Source organism: Pezoporus occidentalis, unplaced genomic scaffold (assembly GCF_034315485.1).
Source record: "Pezoporus occidentalis ecotype Australia unplaced genomic scaffold, CSIRO_AGI_Poc_V1 ctg9, whole genome shotgun sequence".
Taxonomy (NCBI): domain Eukaryota; kingdom Metazoa; phylum Chordata; class Aves; order Psittaciformes; family Psittacidae; genus Pezoporus; species Pezoporus occidentalis.
Window position 1 is genome coordinate 644499 of NW_026916262.1, and position 19897 is coordinate 664395.

General features: G+C 34.8%; 1 protein-coding gene across 1 annotated transcript in view; it reads left to right on the forward strand.

Annotated features, from left to right (window-relative positions):
- Positions 1-19897, forward strand: part of AGMO (alkylglycerol monooxygenase) — a 136860-nt gene that overhangs the window by 85247 nt on the left and 31716 nt on the right. The window contains 5 exon segments of the mRNA XM_062604977.1: positions 14037-14103; positions 15752-15817; positions 15922-16001; positions 17150-17281; positions 17763-17876. Coding sequence (XP_062460961.1) covers positions 14037-14103; positions 15752-15817; positions 15922-16001; positions 17150-17281; positions 17763-17876 — 459 coding nt within the window.

Below are 19897 nucleotides of genomic sequence, written 5' to 3' on the forward strand. Positions count from 1 at the left end.
ACAGTTAGCCTGGAGCAGTGTCCTGGAAATCTACTAGCAGCTGATTTATTGTGTAAGAAAAATCTTTGTCTGACTTCTTTAAGGAGAAACATCTGTTCATTTTTATTCCTTTTTCTGAATATATATTGCTAAGTTTATAAGAAGCAATGAGGCCAGTTGGTCCCAATTATATTTAAAAAAAAAAAGAGCAACTGTAAGGAATCAAAACTTTTTGCTATTTTAATACTATATTTTCCTATCTTGCAGCTTATTAAATGTTTCTGGCAGATACTGAAACTGATTTCATTTCTAAGATAAATATTTTAGGGAAAAATATCCAAAACCCAGCCCTTCTTAAAGATCATTTAGAGTTTCAACTGAAGTCAGATATTGTTTCCTTCTTTGTGCAAGTAATTCTCAGATGACAAATGCTCTTTGATTATCTGATAGCTATTTGTTTATGAGTGCACCTATTTATTTGTTTTGAGAGTGCATAGACCATCCAGTTTACATATATATACAGTTAATAACTTGCTGTAATTAGTATGTAATTTCTTCCACTTCTCAGGTAGCTGAATGGCCTTCTGCTTCTTTGCATACGGTAGAGGTGCTTAAAGGTATCCCATGTTATAAGGCTGTAGCATATTTCTTAGTAGCCCATAGTGGGCTGTGGGCTAATTATCTCTACAAGACTTACTCCTTTTGATTATTCTGACTATACATATGCCTTTTTTCCTCTGTAATTTCCTTATGTGATCTATAGGAATTTTTTTTTAAGGCTATTTTTTTTTCCGGCTATTTTAAGCTATTGTGTTGCTCAAATTGCTTTCTCTTTTCTGTGCATTTCCTGGGGGGTAGGAATTGTAAGGCAAAAATCTACTTAGAGTGACCCAATAGAAAACTCCTGGTTTTGAAATTTTACTTCTCCTGGGCACATTTCTGAAATCATTAATACATATCTGATGCTCTACAACACCTCATGAACAGGAAAGGCTTACAATAAAATGTCACACAAATCACCAAAACTGGCATAAACTCAAGGAATGCATAATTAAACTTGTCAAAATTGTTTTGAACAAATTTGAACACTTTGAAATTACACCAAATGAATACTCTGAATCACATGCTAGCAGGTGCTTTGCTGATGCCTTAGGTTCCCCAATCTGGCTTTACTGTGTTTTTGCCACTAAGAGAAGTACAATATGCCTCATCTACCTCTTCTTTGCTCTCTGAAGCCTTTTCTTCCTTGGCTGAGAGGGTTCTAATGTTCTGGTACGTAGCACTAACTTAATGAGTCTCGACACTGGTGCCACAGTGTGCGTCTAAAATTTCTAAAGTGAATTTCAGAGGCTTATGAATTGCCTACATCCCTCTAAAGTGCTAAATCCTTCACAGGGCTTAAAAGGAATTTCCATAGCATATGTGCAATCTGCCAAGTTTATAGACTAGTCTAAACAAGAATGAATTTCAGTCTCAATGAAAAGATAAGCACTCCTTACTATTAAATTATTGTGCCTGTAGAAAAACAATGGATCTTTTGTACTGATCCAGTTGATCCAGTCATAGATCTTTGTTTACAAGGGAAGTTATTCTTAATTTTGCTATTGTTGATTTTATAACACAGCTGAAATCAGTTGAAATATGTTGAAGTTATGCTTTAAGCTCAAAAACCATGTCAAAATAGAAATAGGGTTACACCATGTATTAGCAGATTTCCTGCTCTCAAGGGCAAGAGCATAACAGAAAAGAGAAGGAAAGGAAATAGTTGTAGCTATTGCAGCCATGCAGGTTTATAGTGGCCAGTATTTTTGTTGAAATTAATAGGATGCTTCACCATTATGCTAGCTTTTGTTGTTTTTTTTGTTTGTTTGTTTGTTTGTTTTTTTGTTTTGTTTTGTTGTTTTGTTTTTTCTTTTTTTTACAACTATTACAATGTAATAAGCTCTGGCATCTCTATTTTTTTTTTTTTTTCTATCAGCCGTTTTCCTGAATTTAAATAATTCTAATTGTCTTACAGTGATTATGGTAAAATGGAAATCCTTTCTGTAAGTCTCTGTTTCCTGACATGAGAGGTCTGTTTAGGGCTGCAGGTCTGGTGTTGTATAGAAAACCTAGCTAGCAGCTAGACTGCTGCTAGCCCTCGCTCTGAGAGCTGAGATTCATCATCCCCCAACAGCTCTGGGGTCCTCTGGGAGCCCATGGTGGCTGCTGTTGCTACGTGACAGTACCTGTCATTAGGGGTCTAGTGTAGATATGCTTCATTATATCTATTCTGCCAGTGAGAGTTGTAATAGTTTGCGTCTAAAATGCAGGAGCATTTGGTAAGAAATGTTAATTTTGTCCTCAGATTTCTATTGCTTTTAATCAGTGTCAGTGTTTCCTTACACAAGATTTGGCCCCATATTGATTGATCAAATATGATTGGAAATTGTAACTTCACAACTTGTGATTATACATCTTTTTTCCTTTAGAAAAAGAAAGTCTAGTAAGATACGGGAAAAAAAAATCTATTTAATAGGTAAATTTTTGACATAGCACTGAAAATCTTAATAAAGGATATGCAAAATTATTGCTTTTGAAAAAAATCAACAAAACACCACCACAATATTTAAGTAATAAGAAAGAATGAAAGCTTATGAGGGAAGATGTTTAGTTTTGGGACTAATTTAAATTGAATTTTGTAATTACAAGAGAATGATTATGCTGTGCTGAAACTTTCTATGCCATGTTTCAGCCTGGCACAAAAGTTCATAGCCCTGATAGTTTCCTTTAATTTTGAATGTATCCATTGTTTCATACAATACTAAGAGAAGTTGCATATGTTATAACTTTGATTTCTCCAATATTTGTTACATTAGTTTTCGTCCAGCTTTTCTACCAGCAAATCGGATATGGTTTATTTTATTTTAACTCAAGTGGCTCGTATATTACTCTGAAGAGGGTATACCAAATCATAAAGATCAAAAGTACTCATTCTATCTCAGTTAGATTTCTTTATTTCCTGAATACTTGGTATGCATTAGCTTTTGGCCTTTAATGTAAAATAGTACAGCATTTAAAATACCATAAATCTTACATAGAGATTATACTATACCATTATCTTGGTGCTAGAGATCTTTTATTACTACCAAAATCAGAATGGGCTATTGATAAAGGAAAGGCATTTCTGTAATTATTAAAGAAGGGTTCGGTGTTCTAGAGTAAAAACATGACTTTGTGACTTAAGTTATTCATTTGCACTTAACTATATTCTCCATTAAAAGAACTTTTGCTGTCTGAAACCCGCTTTTTTTTTTCATTGTTCTGTGCATTATTGCACTGTGTACATGGCAATCTGAAATTATATCAGATATTTCCCAAAGATCTTTTAAAAATCTTTAAGTAGCAACAAGGTATTGAAATAAATTCATATTTATTTAAATGATAAGCAAACCAAAACAAACACAAAACAAACAAACAAAAAATACCCCCACACTAACAAAACAACAAAAAATAAAAACCTAAAACAAGTGAAGAAAACACTTAACATTTTTCTGTAATGGTGCATAAAGATAGGAGGTATCTAAAAGATGTGTAGATATGGCACATGGGGACATGGTTTAGTGGTGAACTTGGTAGTATTAGGTTTATGGTTGAACTCCATGATCTTAAGGATCTTTTCCAACCTAAATGATTCTGTGATTCTATGATCTCAATAAATCAAGAGAAAATAATTTTTAGTCCTATCCAGTACTGTTTAGGTCAATGGAATGAGTCAGTAGATCTGATCTTAAATGGTCTGGGAGAAATGTTTCTACAACTAGACCATTCTCATCTAGATCATGAGGGGAGTAAAAAAAAAATAATAAAATACTTTGGTCAAAGAGCACTAAAAGTCGAATTTTTCAAAAGCCACAAAATGTTTCAGGACTTACTGACAGACAGAAATACTCCATTTCAGTTTATTTTCACAGGTGATTCAGAAGTTCTATGGCTCATATTAAACTATATCCTTCCATTATGCATTTATTACAACCAATAAGTTAGGTGTGTTTATAACCTGATAGACACCTGTGAAAAACAGAAATTAGTTTATGTTGGTTTAGCTGTAATTTTTATGAGATGTCAAAATGTATTTGGAAAGTATCAACTGAATCAAACCCTGATGGTGGTAATTGCAGCAGCAGATTATTCCTTGCCTGTTTGATCTTTGACATGCATTAGTTTCTGTTTAATTTTCTAATTCAAGGAAAGACTGTAATCTGCCCTTTACCATACTCAAGGAAGTCAGGTTTTTTAAAGCATCTCTTTTTCTCTTGTTTAAGTCTGTCTACCTCATCAAACTCTGGGAGCAGAAAAAGGTGAACCACTGCTATTAAGCAGAAGTAGCATGGGTGAAAACACGCAAGGAATGAGAAAAATTCTGGCAACACCTCATGCAGACTGGAGAAGAAGATGTGAAATTGCTACAGGTACAAGCCAAAATACATTTATTTTTATCAGAAATCACCAGCTAAGTAAAACTGAAACTTGCTGTGGAAGTATATTTTATTTGTCAAAAAATATTTTGTCCTTATGTGAAGTGTGTACTAGTCTTAAGTTTCTTTCTATGACTTGCTTTGGCTTTGACTTCTGCTCAGTTTTCTTTAATGAAAATCTTTTAAAGAGAGAGGAATTGTGGAGGCTTCATGCTTTCATGGAAAGGAATTCCATTCCTGGCAGGAATCCATGCACAGCCCATCAAGGCTCCCTGAGTACAGGTGAGATGTTGTGGCCCAATCCTGAAGTCATTACATCAACCAGCTCTTACCTAGGAAGATGGCCAAATTCAGAAAAAGTCTTCTATGGGTTTTTTGGGTTTTTTGGGGGGTTTTGGTTGTGTTTTTTTTTCCAAAATATGAGAATAAGGTCAATAAGAAAATTGAACAAGCAGACTGAAGAACCACGTAAATTTAAGTAAAAGAAATAAAAAATTATGTATTTCTTGGAAGTAGCAGTATACAAGTAATTACTGCATCAATAGCAAAAGCTATTCTTGAAACTCTAGAGGGCATATGTGTCTTTTAAAGAAGAAGCTATTTGAGACAAACATCTATTGGATGGTGATTAAAGGAATCATAAGATCTCTAGGACAATGTGATAAAAAAGTGACAGCATGAGACAATAGATAAAATAGTCATTAATTCCCAGGCCCTAACAATTGAGATTGGTCCTCTATTTCTCTACAGATTTCATTTTTCCATTTTCTTGGACCTACCTTATCCACATTTTGTGCTGTAATCTCATTTAAATAAACAAGAAAGGAATGCAGGAGAAAACAGTTGTAACAAGGTTTATGTAAAGTACTTTCGTAGTTTAGTGATTTAGAAGGGATTTAATAATCCATTTTGTAGAACTGAAAGGTAAATTTGATCAAGAAATGAGACTTTGAATTTAAAACGCATTTTAAGAACACGTATTTGACTATGATAGTTTTGAGCGTTTGCATTGGGAAGAAGATGGTTTTGGTTTTGTGCTTGTATTGTGGAGTTGGAGAAAGATTTTTCATAATGAGCTAAAATCTTCAATAGTTTGCAAATGAAAAATGGAAATGCACTGCTGGTAGGTAAAAAGTACAAATGCATATATTAATGCTTAATTTAATGTGCTGTGAATAGTTCCTTTGGGGTCAGTAAGTAATGCGTCAAATTTAATGTGTGGAAGTTTTTGCAAAATGGGGGTAAACAAGTAATATTGAATGGATCACAGTGGAAACAGGGTGTGGTGAACTGATCTGATTTTCTGGCTGAGATGAGAAATGTGGGGTTATTTTGGTTTTCTTTTATTGGTGGTGGTAGGGTTTTTTTTTAATCTGAAGGGCATAACCAGTAAAAAGTAAAATCAGTAGTAATCCAGTGTATTGAATAATACACTGAAATTGAGTAATTGTGAAATTGCAGTATCTCTTGAATTCGATTCTGGAAGCTCATTTTGAATTTAAATAGCATATGTGAACAAAACCTTTCTTTTTATGTATTCTAATATATTGGTTGTACAAATGAAAGTACAAACTTATTTTCTTCAATTCAGCCACTATAGCCAAAAATATACACGGGTCTGTCTGATGTGCTCTTTCAAATTAGAAACACACATATCTGTCCTAGTCAGGTTACAAGGGATCAAAAACTTGCCATTCATGAGACTTTTGCTAAAAGTCACCAAAAAGATGAATCTAATTAAAGGTGATTACAGCCATTCTGCTAGTCTGATGTTCAAGATTGTGTCTGACAAGTCTCAGTGATGCAGAAGATTTAAGTGGAATTCCTAGAAACAGATCAGATTGTCTGACAGCGTAGTGGCTTTTAGAAGCTGGATTTTCTCACTGTTACAAAGATTCAAGAAATTATTCTAAAACCAATGGGGAATGAACTAATCACTGATTTACATAAAAAAAAAAAAAGATTTTGGTTTATAAAAAAAAATTCTGGTCCCATTTGTGATAGTTGATGCTTTTATTATCCGGAAATCCATTGTTCTCCTGCTGCCAAGTCTCAACTCAAACATTTACTGTGGAGGGAAGGAGACAAAATAAATCAATAAGCATCATGGAGATAAAAATGCTTTCTTTAAGGCAGACAGTGCCTTTGTAGGTCCACATAAGATATATATATATATGTGTATATATATATATATATATATATACACAATATAGACAATAAAACTCAAACATGATTCTAAGAAACAAAGTCATCTCATGGTTTCAGCACAGCCTGTCTGCCAAAATGGTTTATTAGATTTTCTGACTAACCTGCAGGATGAAAGTCTTATCATCATTGCACTTGCCAGAGCGTGGAGAAGAGCACAGCTAATGACAGTATCACTAAGCAGAAATACTAGCAATAAATGCAAAATGTGTTCCAGTCTTCCATGTTTCACTCCCCCTAAGAGAGGAGGAAAGTATTATCTTGCTTCATACATAAAGTCTATAGCTGCCTTTTGGTTTAAATGAAAAGAATAACAAAAAGAGAGAAAACATTTGTAGGAGAGCGCACTGTCTTGCTAAGTGTAGGCTGCACTTGAGCACAGTTTGTCAGGAAAAACATAGTGGGATGAGGTTTGGAGTTCCTTCCTTGGTGATTAGGACCTCAGAGATAATTAAGAGAGCCAACGCTACTAGGTGATAGCCCCAGGATAAGCCTCCTACTTAAAAACTGTGTGCTCCTTGGCACTTTTAGGTATCTGAGTCTACCTTCTGTCAAGTGCCTTGACACAGTGAGTTAAGTATAACTTTTCTTTCAGCTGAACTGCAGTATAGAGAGGGACTTAAAAATATCTAAGTCGTTTAAATGAGCTTAGTGTTCTGCACCTAGTAGCTCTGAGTGCAAAATGCAGCACAGGCGCCATGATAATTTTCATTCAAAAAGTGGCTGCACCACAATAATCGGCTTGTATTGGTGATTTGCATTGATGGGCAGAACTCCAGGCAGAAGAACCCTTCCCTTTCTTTGTTGAAGCTGGGTCACTGGTGAGACCAGAAATGAAAAGTTATGGGACAAGAGCATAAGCAGGAACTTCCTTTTAATCATAATAATGAAGTCTTTGTTTTTGAGTGTTGGCTTCTGGTCCTTGCACCAAAGACTCTTCTTGCAAGAGACAGCTGTGAAATGCTTACTTCAGCAGCAGTGGGACTGAATACTTTTAATGTATCTGCAGATACCCTATAACTAAAAATTGTACTTCAAGAATTTTACTTAGGCTACTTGTGTCTATTATGTCTCTGGAGAATTATGAAGATAAAAGTGAAATTAGCTACTTAGAGATGAAGTGCATTTCAGTACATTCTGCGTCCTGCAAAACAATCTAAATAACTTGTTTACCAAATAAATTTAACATAATAACCACATTAATGTGAATATAAGTTAGAGAAACTGCTCTCTGTCAAAGAAAAAAAAAATCATCTTAACATATTGCATGTAATACTCTTGAGTTTTTCTCCTAACTTGTACTCACTGAGAATCTGTCTAAATGGCTTCAAAGCTGACAGAAAATTTAAAGCATCCTTATTTGATAAAACACAAAATGTGGGCTGCTGCCTATATTTTGATCTGTTTAAGGGAGAAGGTGAAGAGCTACACTTGGCTATATTTTATTTTTTTTCAGGACTGGCACACTGATTTATTATTTATTATTTATTATGTTCTGCTTTCGGTTTTTGTTGTTTTGTTGTGTTTTTTTTTTTCCCTTCAATTGCGAGCATGTATTTGTCAAGCTGCTGAAAAGTACTGAAATTGTATAGCGTTTTTTCTCGAGTTTGTTAAAAATGGTTAACGTGATGCATGACTGAAAAGTGACTTCCTCCTCTTTGTTATGTTGCAACTAAAACAATCAGTTAGTGTAGGTTCTCTCATTTTTAGTGCACAAATTGATTGAAACTTCCTATATGTGCTTATCTTTCCCACAAGGCTTAATGGGACCTTTAAAGGAAAATTACAAAAAAGTTGCATCCACTTACTGAAAGTGTTAACTGAAATATTCATGTGAGATGCCAGTTTGATTCAAACCTTATCTCCTGGTTGAGGTGTAAAACAATGAAAAGTGACAATGGCCTGCCTTCAAGATAATTTATTATAAACATATTTCTTAAGTCTGTGTGTTTATTATATAACAAACCAGACTATCCATTAAAATTAGGCTTTCACCTTCCGTTCCTCAATCCCAATTTATCAGAAATTCACCCCCTATGAAACTCTTTATGATCCCAACAGGCCTGATTCCTCTCACTTGTTTTATTTCTAAACTATAAATATTGTTTTATTCGCTCCTTAGTGTGGAAATTTGGCTACATCCATTTTACATGCTTACTGGAGTAGAAAACTGCCTAATCAGACAGGAAAACAGTTGGTGGTGTATAAATCAGGGCTTGCCGGGGATTTCAAAGTGTGAAACTGGCAGACAAGTACAAATCCTAGGAGTTCCGCCTTTCTCCAGCTTTCCCGTAGAGTTTTCACATGGCAAATCTGATCACCAGAGCCATCTGTATAAACACATGGGTGTGTTGTCCTGAATTAACACAGCACCTCTACTGGGGAATGTAATTAGGGCCTTTTTTTAAAATTTCCCCACCAGACTGAGATATCGATTTATATACTGGGTATAGAAATCTTCATTTTGATGAGGAAATCAGTAGTAATATGTGTTTTACTACCTACTAGTCTAACAGAAATTCCAAAGTTCAGAGTGCTCCTTTGGTGATGCTGCAGGGATGAATTTACCCTCCCTGTCCTGCAGATCAGTGACACAATAATATTAAAAGAAATGCTGTACTACAGCTTTTCTTGTACTCAAAGAGAAAAAAAAAAAATCAAAACAAAACAGAACTTTTCATATACACACAGTTTTACTGTAACATTGCCTGCTCTACTCAGTTGACATTCCTTCCTAGCATTCATGTTGAAACAGAGTTAAGTAAAGATTCATGTTGTAGTGGTGACAGGAGGAGTTGTTACACAAGATGTAAAGTTTCCCTTGGATTTCATGTCACGATTTTTTCTCATTATTTAAACAAGAACTACATTGAAGTGGTGCAGGTACCAGGCAATAAAGATTTCCCTTGGTGCTGACAAACTCTTGAGACCGCAAACAGAGGTGCTTACATGCTGTAAGAGATATTGCACAATGTTCTTTTCCATTAGGCTAGGGATTCCTGTCACAAAGGAAACATCTTTATATAAGAACTACCATTATAGAAAAGAAAACATTTAGTTCTCATTATATATGAGGATTTCACTTCCAGCATATTTTATTCAGTAATGTATGGAAACTGTTTCTAAGCATGCAGCTTTTAGCCTGCCTTATTTATTAAAATGCTTTTGGAATTTCTTCAGATATTGTCAGTAATTCTGGTTTATTATTTAGTGATGCCAAACAAAAATGGAGGGAATATATTGCTTGATTTTATTATTTTGTTTTGTTTTAAAAGTAAAGAAAGTCAAATACATGTTTTGTGGAGAGATCTGACAAAGCTTTTATAACTCGTGTACATAAGATACCTACATATCTGATTTTTAGGTAGTTTACTGAGTCCATTTGTAAGTGTTTTGGCAAGTGAAAAATTCTATTTTGTGGCTATGGGATGTGGAAAAACAAACAAAGCAAACAGGAAAAGAGTTCTGCTGCAGTTCATCTGTGGGTCACTGGCATGGGAATTGAGGTGCACACGATGTGTTAATTGTAAAAGAAAAGTTGGAGACAGGAATTGATTTAAACAGTAGGTGTCTGTATCAGGGGAACAAACACAAATGTAAACCCCTCAGCCATACTGGTCAAAACACAGATAAGGTTAGACAACAGTTTTGGTACTTCAGTGTTTAAGATATTGGTAGCAATTTTTTTGGTGTTCCCAAGATCACTGCAAGATGATGCTATAAAAAACAAGAATATTTTATATTAACAAGCAGACTCTTTTTCCTTTCAGTAATATGAAGTAGGGTTTGAAGTACAATCAATAGGGATATTGAATAATGACATTTCCACTATTATTTTATTTTTGAGACCACTTTCCAGTAAAAAGGTCTGAAGCAAAGCTTTCTACTGCATACAAAACTTACAGTAGCAGAAATATTTTCCTTTTTTTTTAATGAAAATACTGATTACAAGCCACAAAACCTGAGCTGTTCTGCTGTTCTTATCACAAATATTCTGTTAATTTTTAGAATTTTTATTTAAAACTGTTTTGATTTTGTTCGGTTTGTTGGTTGTTTGGTTTTTGTTTTTTTTTTTTTTCCAAAGCTTTGGACATTGTGAAAGATCTCTGTCTAAAAAGCTGTTTTGAATACTAAGCTATTTGAAGATAAAAATGTTTTGCTGTCTTGAATGACTGAGCCCTAGTGGTGTACATGCTTTGGTGACTGGTTGCAACTCTGGTTACTGCTACCATGAACACTTATGAGCAACTTTGCAATTGCCATTATCCAAGGAAAATGTCTGGACAAAATGGGGAGACAGAAGCAAGGGTAGGCTGACTGCTGAAAGGTGGATGGGTAGGTGGGCTACCTGCCACTAGCCTTATTCATTGCCTGTTAGGCATTCTTTTGAACAGGCTGTTATTAAACCACATTAAATTTTGTTACAAGTTGATTCCTGCAAATTTCATTCCTTTCACTGTGATTGCAGTAAGTTCCTGTCAGCCTGACATGACAGGGTCAGAATCTTACCTGACAAAAAATTTCTTACTGTCCTGGCCTTGATAATTTACTTTGGTGAAAGATCTTGCAAAACTCCTGTTTTGACCCAGGTAAGGTGGTAGAATACAGAAAAATTCAACAAAATAATTATGTTCTTTGCCATGTGGTGCTGCTGGCAGTCAGCTTTACGAGGTTTTTCAGTTCTTATTTTTGTTTTCCAGATACGGTGTGTTTCTGTTCATTAGAATGATATATGGACAGATGTATAAAAGATATGTTTATAAAATACTGATCAGATTTTTGACACAAAAAGTTTTCCACTGACAACATGATTTTGTGTTTTAGGAGTGTGCTAAATATATAGAAGTAAATTTATTGATAGCAAAGGAAGCTTCTAGAAATAGCACCCTGTACCATTTTGACTATCTGGTGACAAAAATATTTTTTATGTGTTTTAGCCAAAATGATGATTTTATAAATTGCTAGTTTTAGCATGCTGGATTTTTGCTTGGTCAGGTACAGAGTTCTGTGGTTGTAATGCAGTTATGATTGTTATCTCAGATGATATTCCCATCATTGTGTACGTCTTTGCAATGGAGGCAACCTTGACAGAATAATGAACCAAAGTAGTCTTAGGCATCAATTACTAATTACGCTACGGAGAAGATATTTCAATAGATTTGTAAATGTCATCACCCAAAGAAAGTCTATTTTTAAAGGATGAGAGAGGTTTCATTTTCCAAAGAAAATACTTTCTCTAGGATTAGAAAGAATTATTTATTTAAAATTTTGCATAAGTTTCTTTAGCATACCGATGTATTATATAGACTTTGAAAAGATGAATTTTAATTTTTAAATATGAATTTATATATTGTATATTGAAGACTTGAATTATACAAATATATTATACAAATATATTATACAAATATATACAAATATATTGAATATATATTGTATATTGAAGACTATTTTACTGTATCTGTAGACTAAAAGTGAAGACTGCTATTCCTTAGTGATTACCTGCTCTCCTAGAACAGACTTGGTTTATTTTCACAAAAATTATTAAAATACTGAGCTAACAATATAATAAACCCAAGCAGACCAAAGTTAGGTGTGGTTTAATAGATAAATCACTGCTCTCTCAGGTGCTGGGCTGCAGTTCAATCTGACGTCCAACTCATTAGATTCATTTAGTGGTCACATCTCACATAGCTTGGAACAGGGGGATTTTCTGCTTAAGAAAGGTGGGAAATGGAGCTAGCATGAATGATGAATTGTTTCTCACCTTTAGGTGGTCTTTTCAGGCTTGAATTTATTTGAAGGAGAACTGAGAAATACATAGTGCCCTATAGGTTGTTCTTAACTTCTGTGTTAAACAAAACAAACTTGTCCCTCTAGTCTGTTTTTCCAAGCAGGATTTTGAGACATATATTCCAAATTATCTCTAAGGAATTTACTCATTTATATACTCCTTTAATTATAGATATGCTTTACTTAACCTATTAAGTAGAAATTCTTTTAGCTTTTGCTAAAGACAAAAATGAGGAATATGTATTTTTTCCTTTTATTCTGATATTTGCCTGATTCATAAAAATTTAAGTACTTCTGAAGAATGCCCTATATCTACTTTTTGAGTCCAGATCTTCACACGTGTGAATTAAACATAAATGGAACTGGAGTATTTTAGACTTTTCTCCGTAAACCTGAAGTTAATAAAAATCCTTGTACTTTTATTTATTTAGATGATGGGACTGCTGTCATAAGTAATAATGGTTTGCCTCCTTAGTGAGTTGTTTGCCAGTATTATCTCTATTATTATATTACAGGTCACCCACTTCAACAATATGAGTGTTAAATTTACTTATTAAATTCTGTAAAAGACAAAGTGATTGGTTCTTAGTTTTGTTTCTTAAGGTCTAAGCATTTTTATTTAGCTGCCTTTTTTGTTTGTTGTCTCAATTGCAAGACATTATGGTCATAATCAGATACAGTGAATAAATACAATTTTAGGCTATATCTTGAATAGAAACACTTTTTGGTCATCCAGTGACTGCATCTATTTCTGACTGATGATTTTGTGTTTGGGATTAAGCAATGGTTGCTGTGTTTTGGTATCCACACACTTCTGTTGAGCTAACCAAAGCACAATATTTAGAGCTAGTGCTGGCTTTCCTATGGCTCCATAAAACGGGTGAGTACCTAGTTTGCCATAAACCCTGGTGACACAAACTTAATTCATCAGCATTTTCTGACAAAGTTTGACTCATTAGAATGTTTTTATGGCATTCAACACTTTCTGTTATATTTTGGTCTGGTACAAAGATGATCAAGGCTTGGATTTTCTGTACTGCAGAATCATTGCCTTAGATCAATGCTCTACTATGAGTTTATGCTGTTCTTCTTTCTTTTCATGCCTGAATCATGCCAGTTTATTTGTGACTGCATGTTGGATCAGATTCAGGACCTGATCCAGTGAAACTAATTTAGAAAAACAAAACAAAATTAGTTTTAACTTGCATCAGTTCCCAAATTAGGGCATTTTTTTCTTCTGTTTCTGCATTTGTGCTGTGGTAAAAGCAGGTCACTGATACAAGAAACAAACAGTCAAAGCTACTGAAGGAGGAAGGAGTACTTGTTTCTGGGTCAGTGCCTGCTATTTGCAGATGTAAACTGTTCACATAATTGGGATCTTAAAGTTACTCTGGATCCCAAGCAATGCCAATGGATATGGATAAAAAATGTTAGTGAAATTCTTATAACAGTGAAATGGTTCAAGCAAAAAAATTGAAGTCTTGTTCTTTTATGCAATTCTTCTTAAGAGTAATGTCCTCTTTATGCATTTCCTTTCCCTCTTTCCCCTCCATCTTCATATTATACAGTATTTTCAAATTCATGGAACCATTATTTTTTTTCAAGGTTGTTACCAACCTTGGGCCTCTGGAGTGGATTCTTAATACTCCCAGTCATCACAGGCTTCATCATGGTAAGCTAAAAGGGTAAACTTTTATTCCTTAGTGGGTTTATTTTAGTGGTCACTACTTATTTAATAATAATAGGGACTGGAATTGTATTGTGAAAGTAGCTTTACAGAAGGATTTAAATTTTGATCATTGCTTCAAAAATAGTCCTTGTTAAGTTATAAATTTTGCAGTATTTTAAAACTTTTTTTTTAACTGATATTTAAAGTTTTTACATTTAGGATTAATTACTGAGGAGAAATTAAGCCAGGATATTTTAAGACTTTCAGCAAAACAGTTCAATGTTTCTAGATATGAAGAGTGACAGAAAAATATCTCATCCTTCTGTGACTACTAAGACATCATCAACTTGTCAATCACTAACATGTTTTTTCATTCAACTTCAAACAATGAATGTGTGAAAAGGCACGGTTACCTTTTAGAAGAAGAACTGTTGAATGTTTTAATGGAATTTGGTTTCAGCTTTCTGAATTATTGAAAAATCTCACTTCACACAAATGCAAAATGATTGATTTTTCATCAATATTCAGAGGCATTCCAGACCGTACTGCATGTTTCAATTTGATTAATAACTCCATTGCATACTGAAAAATGTCATGATCATTTAAGAGGAATAGAAGTGGATTTCATAGATATCCTTAGGTCATTCAGTGTGCAGAGATAACAAGTAAAAAAGTAATAGGGGAATGGAAGAATAAAATAATTGGAAACAGACTCAAACGCAATTATTGGTACAGAGGATGTTATTAATATTTATTATATCCTCCAAGTGTAAAGTGTTTATGGCACTGTGTAGACCTTTTAAAAAGACTGCAATGTTGTAAGTGTCTAATCCTTAAAATTTGCACAAGTACTGGTAATCCTGGAGGGACACACTTTGCTCTTGTTTGCTGTGCTGTAAATCCAAACTAATCCCTTGACCCTGATCAGAGTTAAGCAGAATTGCCCTGGAGCTGATCAAGTGCTGTACAGTTTCTCCAGACAGTCTCCACAAACTTGGGGATATTTAATCAATGTTTCTTTGCTCATACTTTTGATAGAAGACCTATACTATATACAAATCTATTTCCCCAGTAAACAGATAGGAGGATCAGTTTCCCTCACACTGATGTTAATTAATCATAATGAAGGCAGGATCAGAGAGTGACATGGTTTAATGGTGTGGTCTTGGCAGTGGTGGGGTAAAGGTTGGGCTTGATGGTTTTAAAAGTGTTTTCCAGCCTATCTGATTCTATGGTTCTATATGGAATAGAAGATAGAGACAGCTGAAAGCCATTAATGAGATGGTTGTGCATAAATGTATTTGGCATGCATTTTCTTAGGTAAAAAATGATGATTTTTTTTTTGTTTTTGGTCTGCTATTTAATTTGTCTTTATAAATATATTTTGAATTGAGTTTACTCTCCAAATTAATCCTTCCATTTCACAGGAATTTTGGGTGTGACACATTTAATTACTATGTTTGAATCTAAGTAGAAAGATAACAAGAAAGAAACAATTACAGCATATTAGGAATGGTGGGTTAGCTACCTTTTAATTTATTTTTTTTTTCGTTTATAAATTGATGCTAATGACGAAGATTTCCCTTCATAATTCAATAGCATGTATTCTTATATATGAAATTACTGGTCTCATAGATGATTTTTATAACAGGTAGAAATCCTTACTGCATTGACAAAAATTATGGTGGCACACTCATTATCTGGGGCAGGGTGTTTGGTAAGTAAAAAAAAGGTGTTCTCTCTCATGTTTAGTTAGTGTGGCAGAAATATGTATACTTTTGAATTTGCTTGTTGGTTGTTTCTTTTTTCTTATTTCATCAGGAACATTTGAGGCAGAAGATGCGAAAGTCATATATGGTTTAACACATCCAGTGAATTCATTTGAACCCATCATGATCCAGGTGCTATAATTTGTATCACTGACTGTGGTATCTTTAACGGGCACTCACATTTGAAAGAAACTCCTCTCTTAGGCACAGTTGAGGCCATCCTTGCATTGATGCACAATTAAATAATCTACAATTTCTTCAGTATTTAATTACAAAACAAATATTTCCAGTGATTCATTGAGCATATGCAGAATGTGTAGTCAACATGAAAAAACAATACAGTAAAATTAATAATTACAATAGTACTATAACAGGCCTTGGACTGAATGATTTCCATTTTGCCATATGCAGAGCAATATGCAGCGAAGCAAAGACAAAAATATATGTTTAACCTGTTGTTTGTCTTCTCTAAATATTGCTATTTCATAAATAACTGCATGTTGCAATACCTTTACTATTTTTATCTCTTCTGCTTACTTGCTGCTCAGAGTACCCCAGAATGTTTTTGTTGACAGCATTGTATAGCAACCATCATGATATCAGCAAAACCTGCAGAATACGTTGAATATAGGTTTTTAATTAAAAAAATAAACCAACAAACAAACAAAAAAGCCCAAGAAAACCCTTAGTGTGGTGCTCCTCAGATTTATTGGTCCAGGCTTCACTTAAGGTGGATTAAAATTTTCTGTAAAAACCTCAGGGACTGAGTAGTATTGAAGTAACCACTTACTTTTCATGACTGTTCACCCCAGAAGGTATCTCAAAGAATGAGAAATTCTACCTGAAGGTGTGTCTGGGCTGGAAGCTGGAAGGATGGCCAGAGTCTGTGCAGTTATATCCATTACAGTCAGATATTAAGTAATTTTGTTATTGAGAATATGTCATGTCAAGGTCCCCATAACCAAATTCTAAGTTAAAACTACAATAAATATAGCTGTACAATAAACTGTTCAATACTCTGGATTAATTACAGGAGAGACAGATTTTCCTCTGAGCTGGAGCCATTGTAATCCTCACTATAAACCAAGGACTTGATATGGCTCCTACCTATTTTTGTCAGGGTTTCTGAACTTCTGACTGTCCTAATTTATTCTGACTCCTAATTTATTCTCTCTACAGACTCAAAAATTAATTTTTAACTTTCAAGTAAATAATAAAGCATAATGTTTTATTAAATTTTATTTTACCAATAATGAAACATTACATGCTCTTTTTTTCAGTTACATCCCTTGGCTCATATTTGGAACACATTTTGGGCCACACCTGGATTCTGCAGTAAGCTTTCTGTCCTATTCAAAGGGCCAGGCTGGGGACCAGGCAAACCTAGACCTGGCCTTCCTGAGGAAATCCCAGTGATAAATAGAACATGCACAGGCTTTCGGCTTTGTGTAATTTGCTTGGACCTCTTAATGCTACTGGATTAATATTAAAAGCTCTACACATGCTATTTGAAATTAGCAAGTTAGCCGTCATAAAGCATGGGGGAAGATGAAATGGGAACAGAAACTGAAGGAAATGAATGGTTTACCTGTGTGTTTTTATTTGAAGGGAAAAAAATAATTTTTTATTTATCTTTTCATTATTCATTTCCTGAAGAGATTTCAAAACTGTTCTATAGTGTACGGTACTTTTTCTTTTAGCTGTTAACACACACACACAGAGCATTAAACTCTGTCTCACACTAAGTAGTACATAAATCTGATAGTGGATTACCTTTGTGCAATTATCTATGTCCCTTAACCTTTTTTGTGTTTGTAAGTATGAAGAATACTAAGAAATAAGAGGCTGGAGCAGGTCATTGTCAAAAGCTATTATCTGTTTTGCTTCATACAGATCACTGGAAAAGTTCCCTTCAATCCAAGTGTACCAGTTTATCTTGATTGCTATGCAGTTGTACATTTTGCTGTATCAATGGACTTATATACTGAACTTCTTGCGGCTGCGACTGTAAGTAATCTCTGTTGTTATAAGAGAGCATCTCATGCTGACAGTTATATCACGCACAATATGTTTAAGTAATGAAGCATTGAGTAGATGCTCTACAGCCTGACTCATATCTTATTTAAACTATTATAATAACAACTAGATTCTGTAAAAAGAATCAACGTAAATGGATAAATACACCATAATAAATATATAATGTTTTATGTTATTTATTAAACATTATTTAGTAACCATTTCAATTAATTATAGATGAATATGCTTAAGTTAAGCAATTAAACAAAAAAAAATAATGTATGTTCCATAGAAGATATATGTGTGAACTTCAATTTTTAGGACCTCATGAGAGGAAAAATGTACCTCGGACATGAAACTATGTAGATTTTAAGATGTCAAGGTTGTTCATATTGTTAATTGCCCAGGCTTCAGAAGGAAGATTGCAAAGGTTTTGTCATGGTTGAAGATGGAGAGCTTGGTTCAAAACTGGAGTTCAAAATTGGAGGAGCACAGACTCAGGGCAAATCCTTTTTCCAGTTTTGAACATAGAACAGCATTGATAGAAATAGAGCAGGGGGAGGTACATATTTACCACCTTGCATTTGGGCTGATAAGATCTCCCTTGTAATAAGATATAGTTCCTCCATTGATACCTGACAGTCTGTGAAGGTGAACTATGAGGCCACTTCTGCCTTCAAGAAGCAGGACATTAACTGCTACCATGGCTTCAGCCTTCCAACCTCCTTTTCATTCTTCCACCCTTCACTACTCTTCGTTCTTTAAGAAAGCTAAGATCTTCTAGTTATGAAACATAATTTTAAATACATTTAATATTCCCACAAATCAAACCTACCAAAACAACACAAAATTCTATCATATGGATAAAATGCCCTTTGGCCTTCTTAAGCCCTTTCTAAGACCGCTTTGGTTAAAGCCTTGTATTTGTGTCAGCCATGTTGCCACAGGCCTTCTGTCAGGGTGCCAGGGGCTCCCTGGGTTCTTCAGTCTCTGCTTGCCTTCAAAGCTGCTTTGTCCCAGCACACTCACCTGATGATCTCCGACCCTGAGCTAACGGTGGTTACTGTCCACTGCCCACCTCGATGGACAGTACAGGACAGCACCCTTCCTGCCATGGCCCTTGTCCCCTGGCTGCCACTAGCCCCATGCCCCTTCCCTGGGGAGCAGCCCCTCACACTGCACTCCAGTGGCTTTGCCCATGACCAACATGACTGGATCCAGCCAAGAGGCAGATTTCTAGAAATAAGTCTTCTTCACATAACTGGCCGTGGTCATCCACGAAGGATTCCAGAAGATTGCAAAGCCATATCAAAGCTGTCAGAAATCTTGTCTGAACATTGACGTTTTGGTCTTCCACCTGAGATATTCCTCCTGTATTCCAGAGTGACAAGGACAGGAGAGGGTCTGTGCCTGCAATAATTTCTTGGGATAGGAGGCAGCAGGTTTATAGCAGCTCTGCATATAGCTGCTATAGCCCTGTCCCGTCCCCCCCCCCCAATTTTTTGTTAGATGTAGTGCGAGTAGCACATCAGACCAATAGTATGATGCGATTTTCAAGAAAAGTTTAAAGAGTGTTTTACATAGCATTCCCAATATAATATAAAAGCTACCTCAGGCATACTCTTCTGATTAATACAAAGTTATTCTACACATCATGTTCACCCCTATAAAGGGTTGTGCTGCAACTGCAGGGAATTCGATTACTGAACTGTCTGAGGCTTAGTCTATTCTGACTGTTTTTGAAAACAGGAAATTAAGCCAAAGGTAAGGATAAATACCTCCAATGTATACAAGATATACAGTATGCATGATTGGCAATGTTCTTATATTGAGAAATGCCTCTGCAAGATTTCCAGACATGATTCTAGATTCATACATACCAGAAGCAAATAATTTTTGCATAGGGATCAAACTGTGGGGGTTTTGTTCAGTTGTTTTTTTTTTTGTTTTGTTTTGTCTTTTTTTACTTCGTTGCTGTTGCTTTTAGCAGCGGGAAGTAAAGAGTCTGCTCG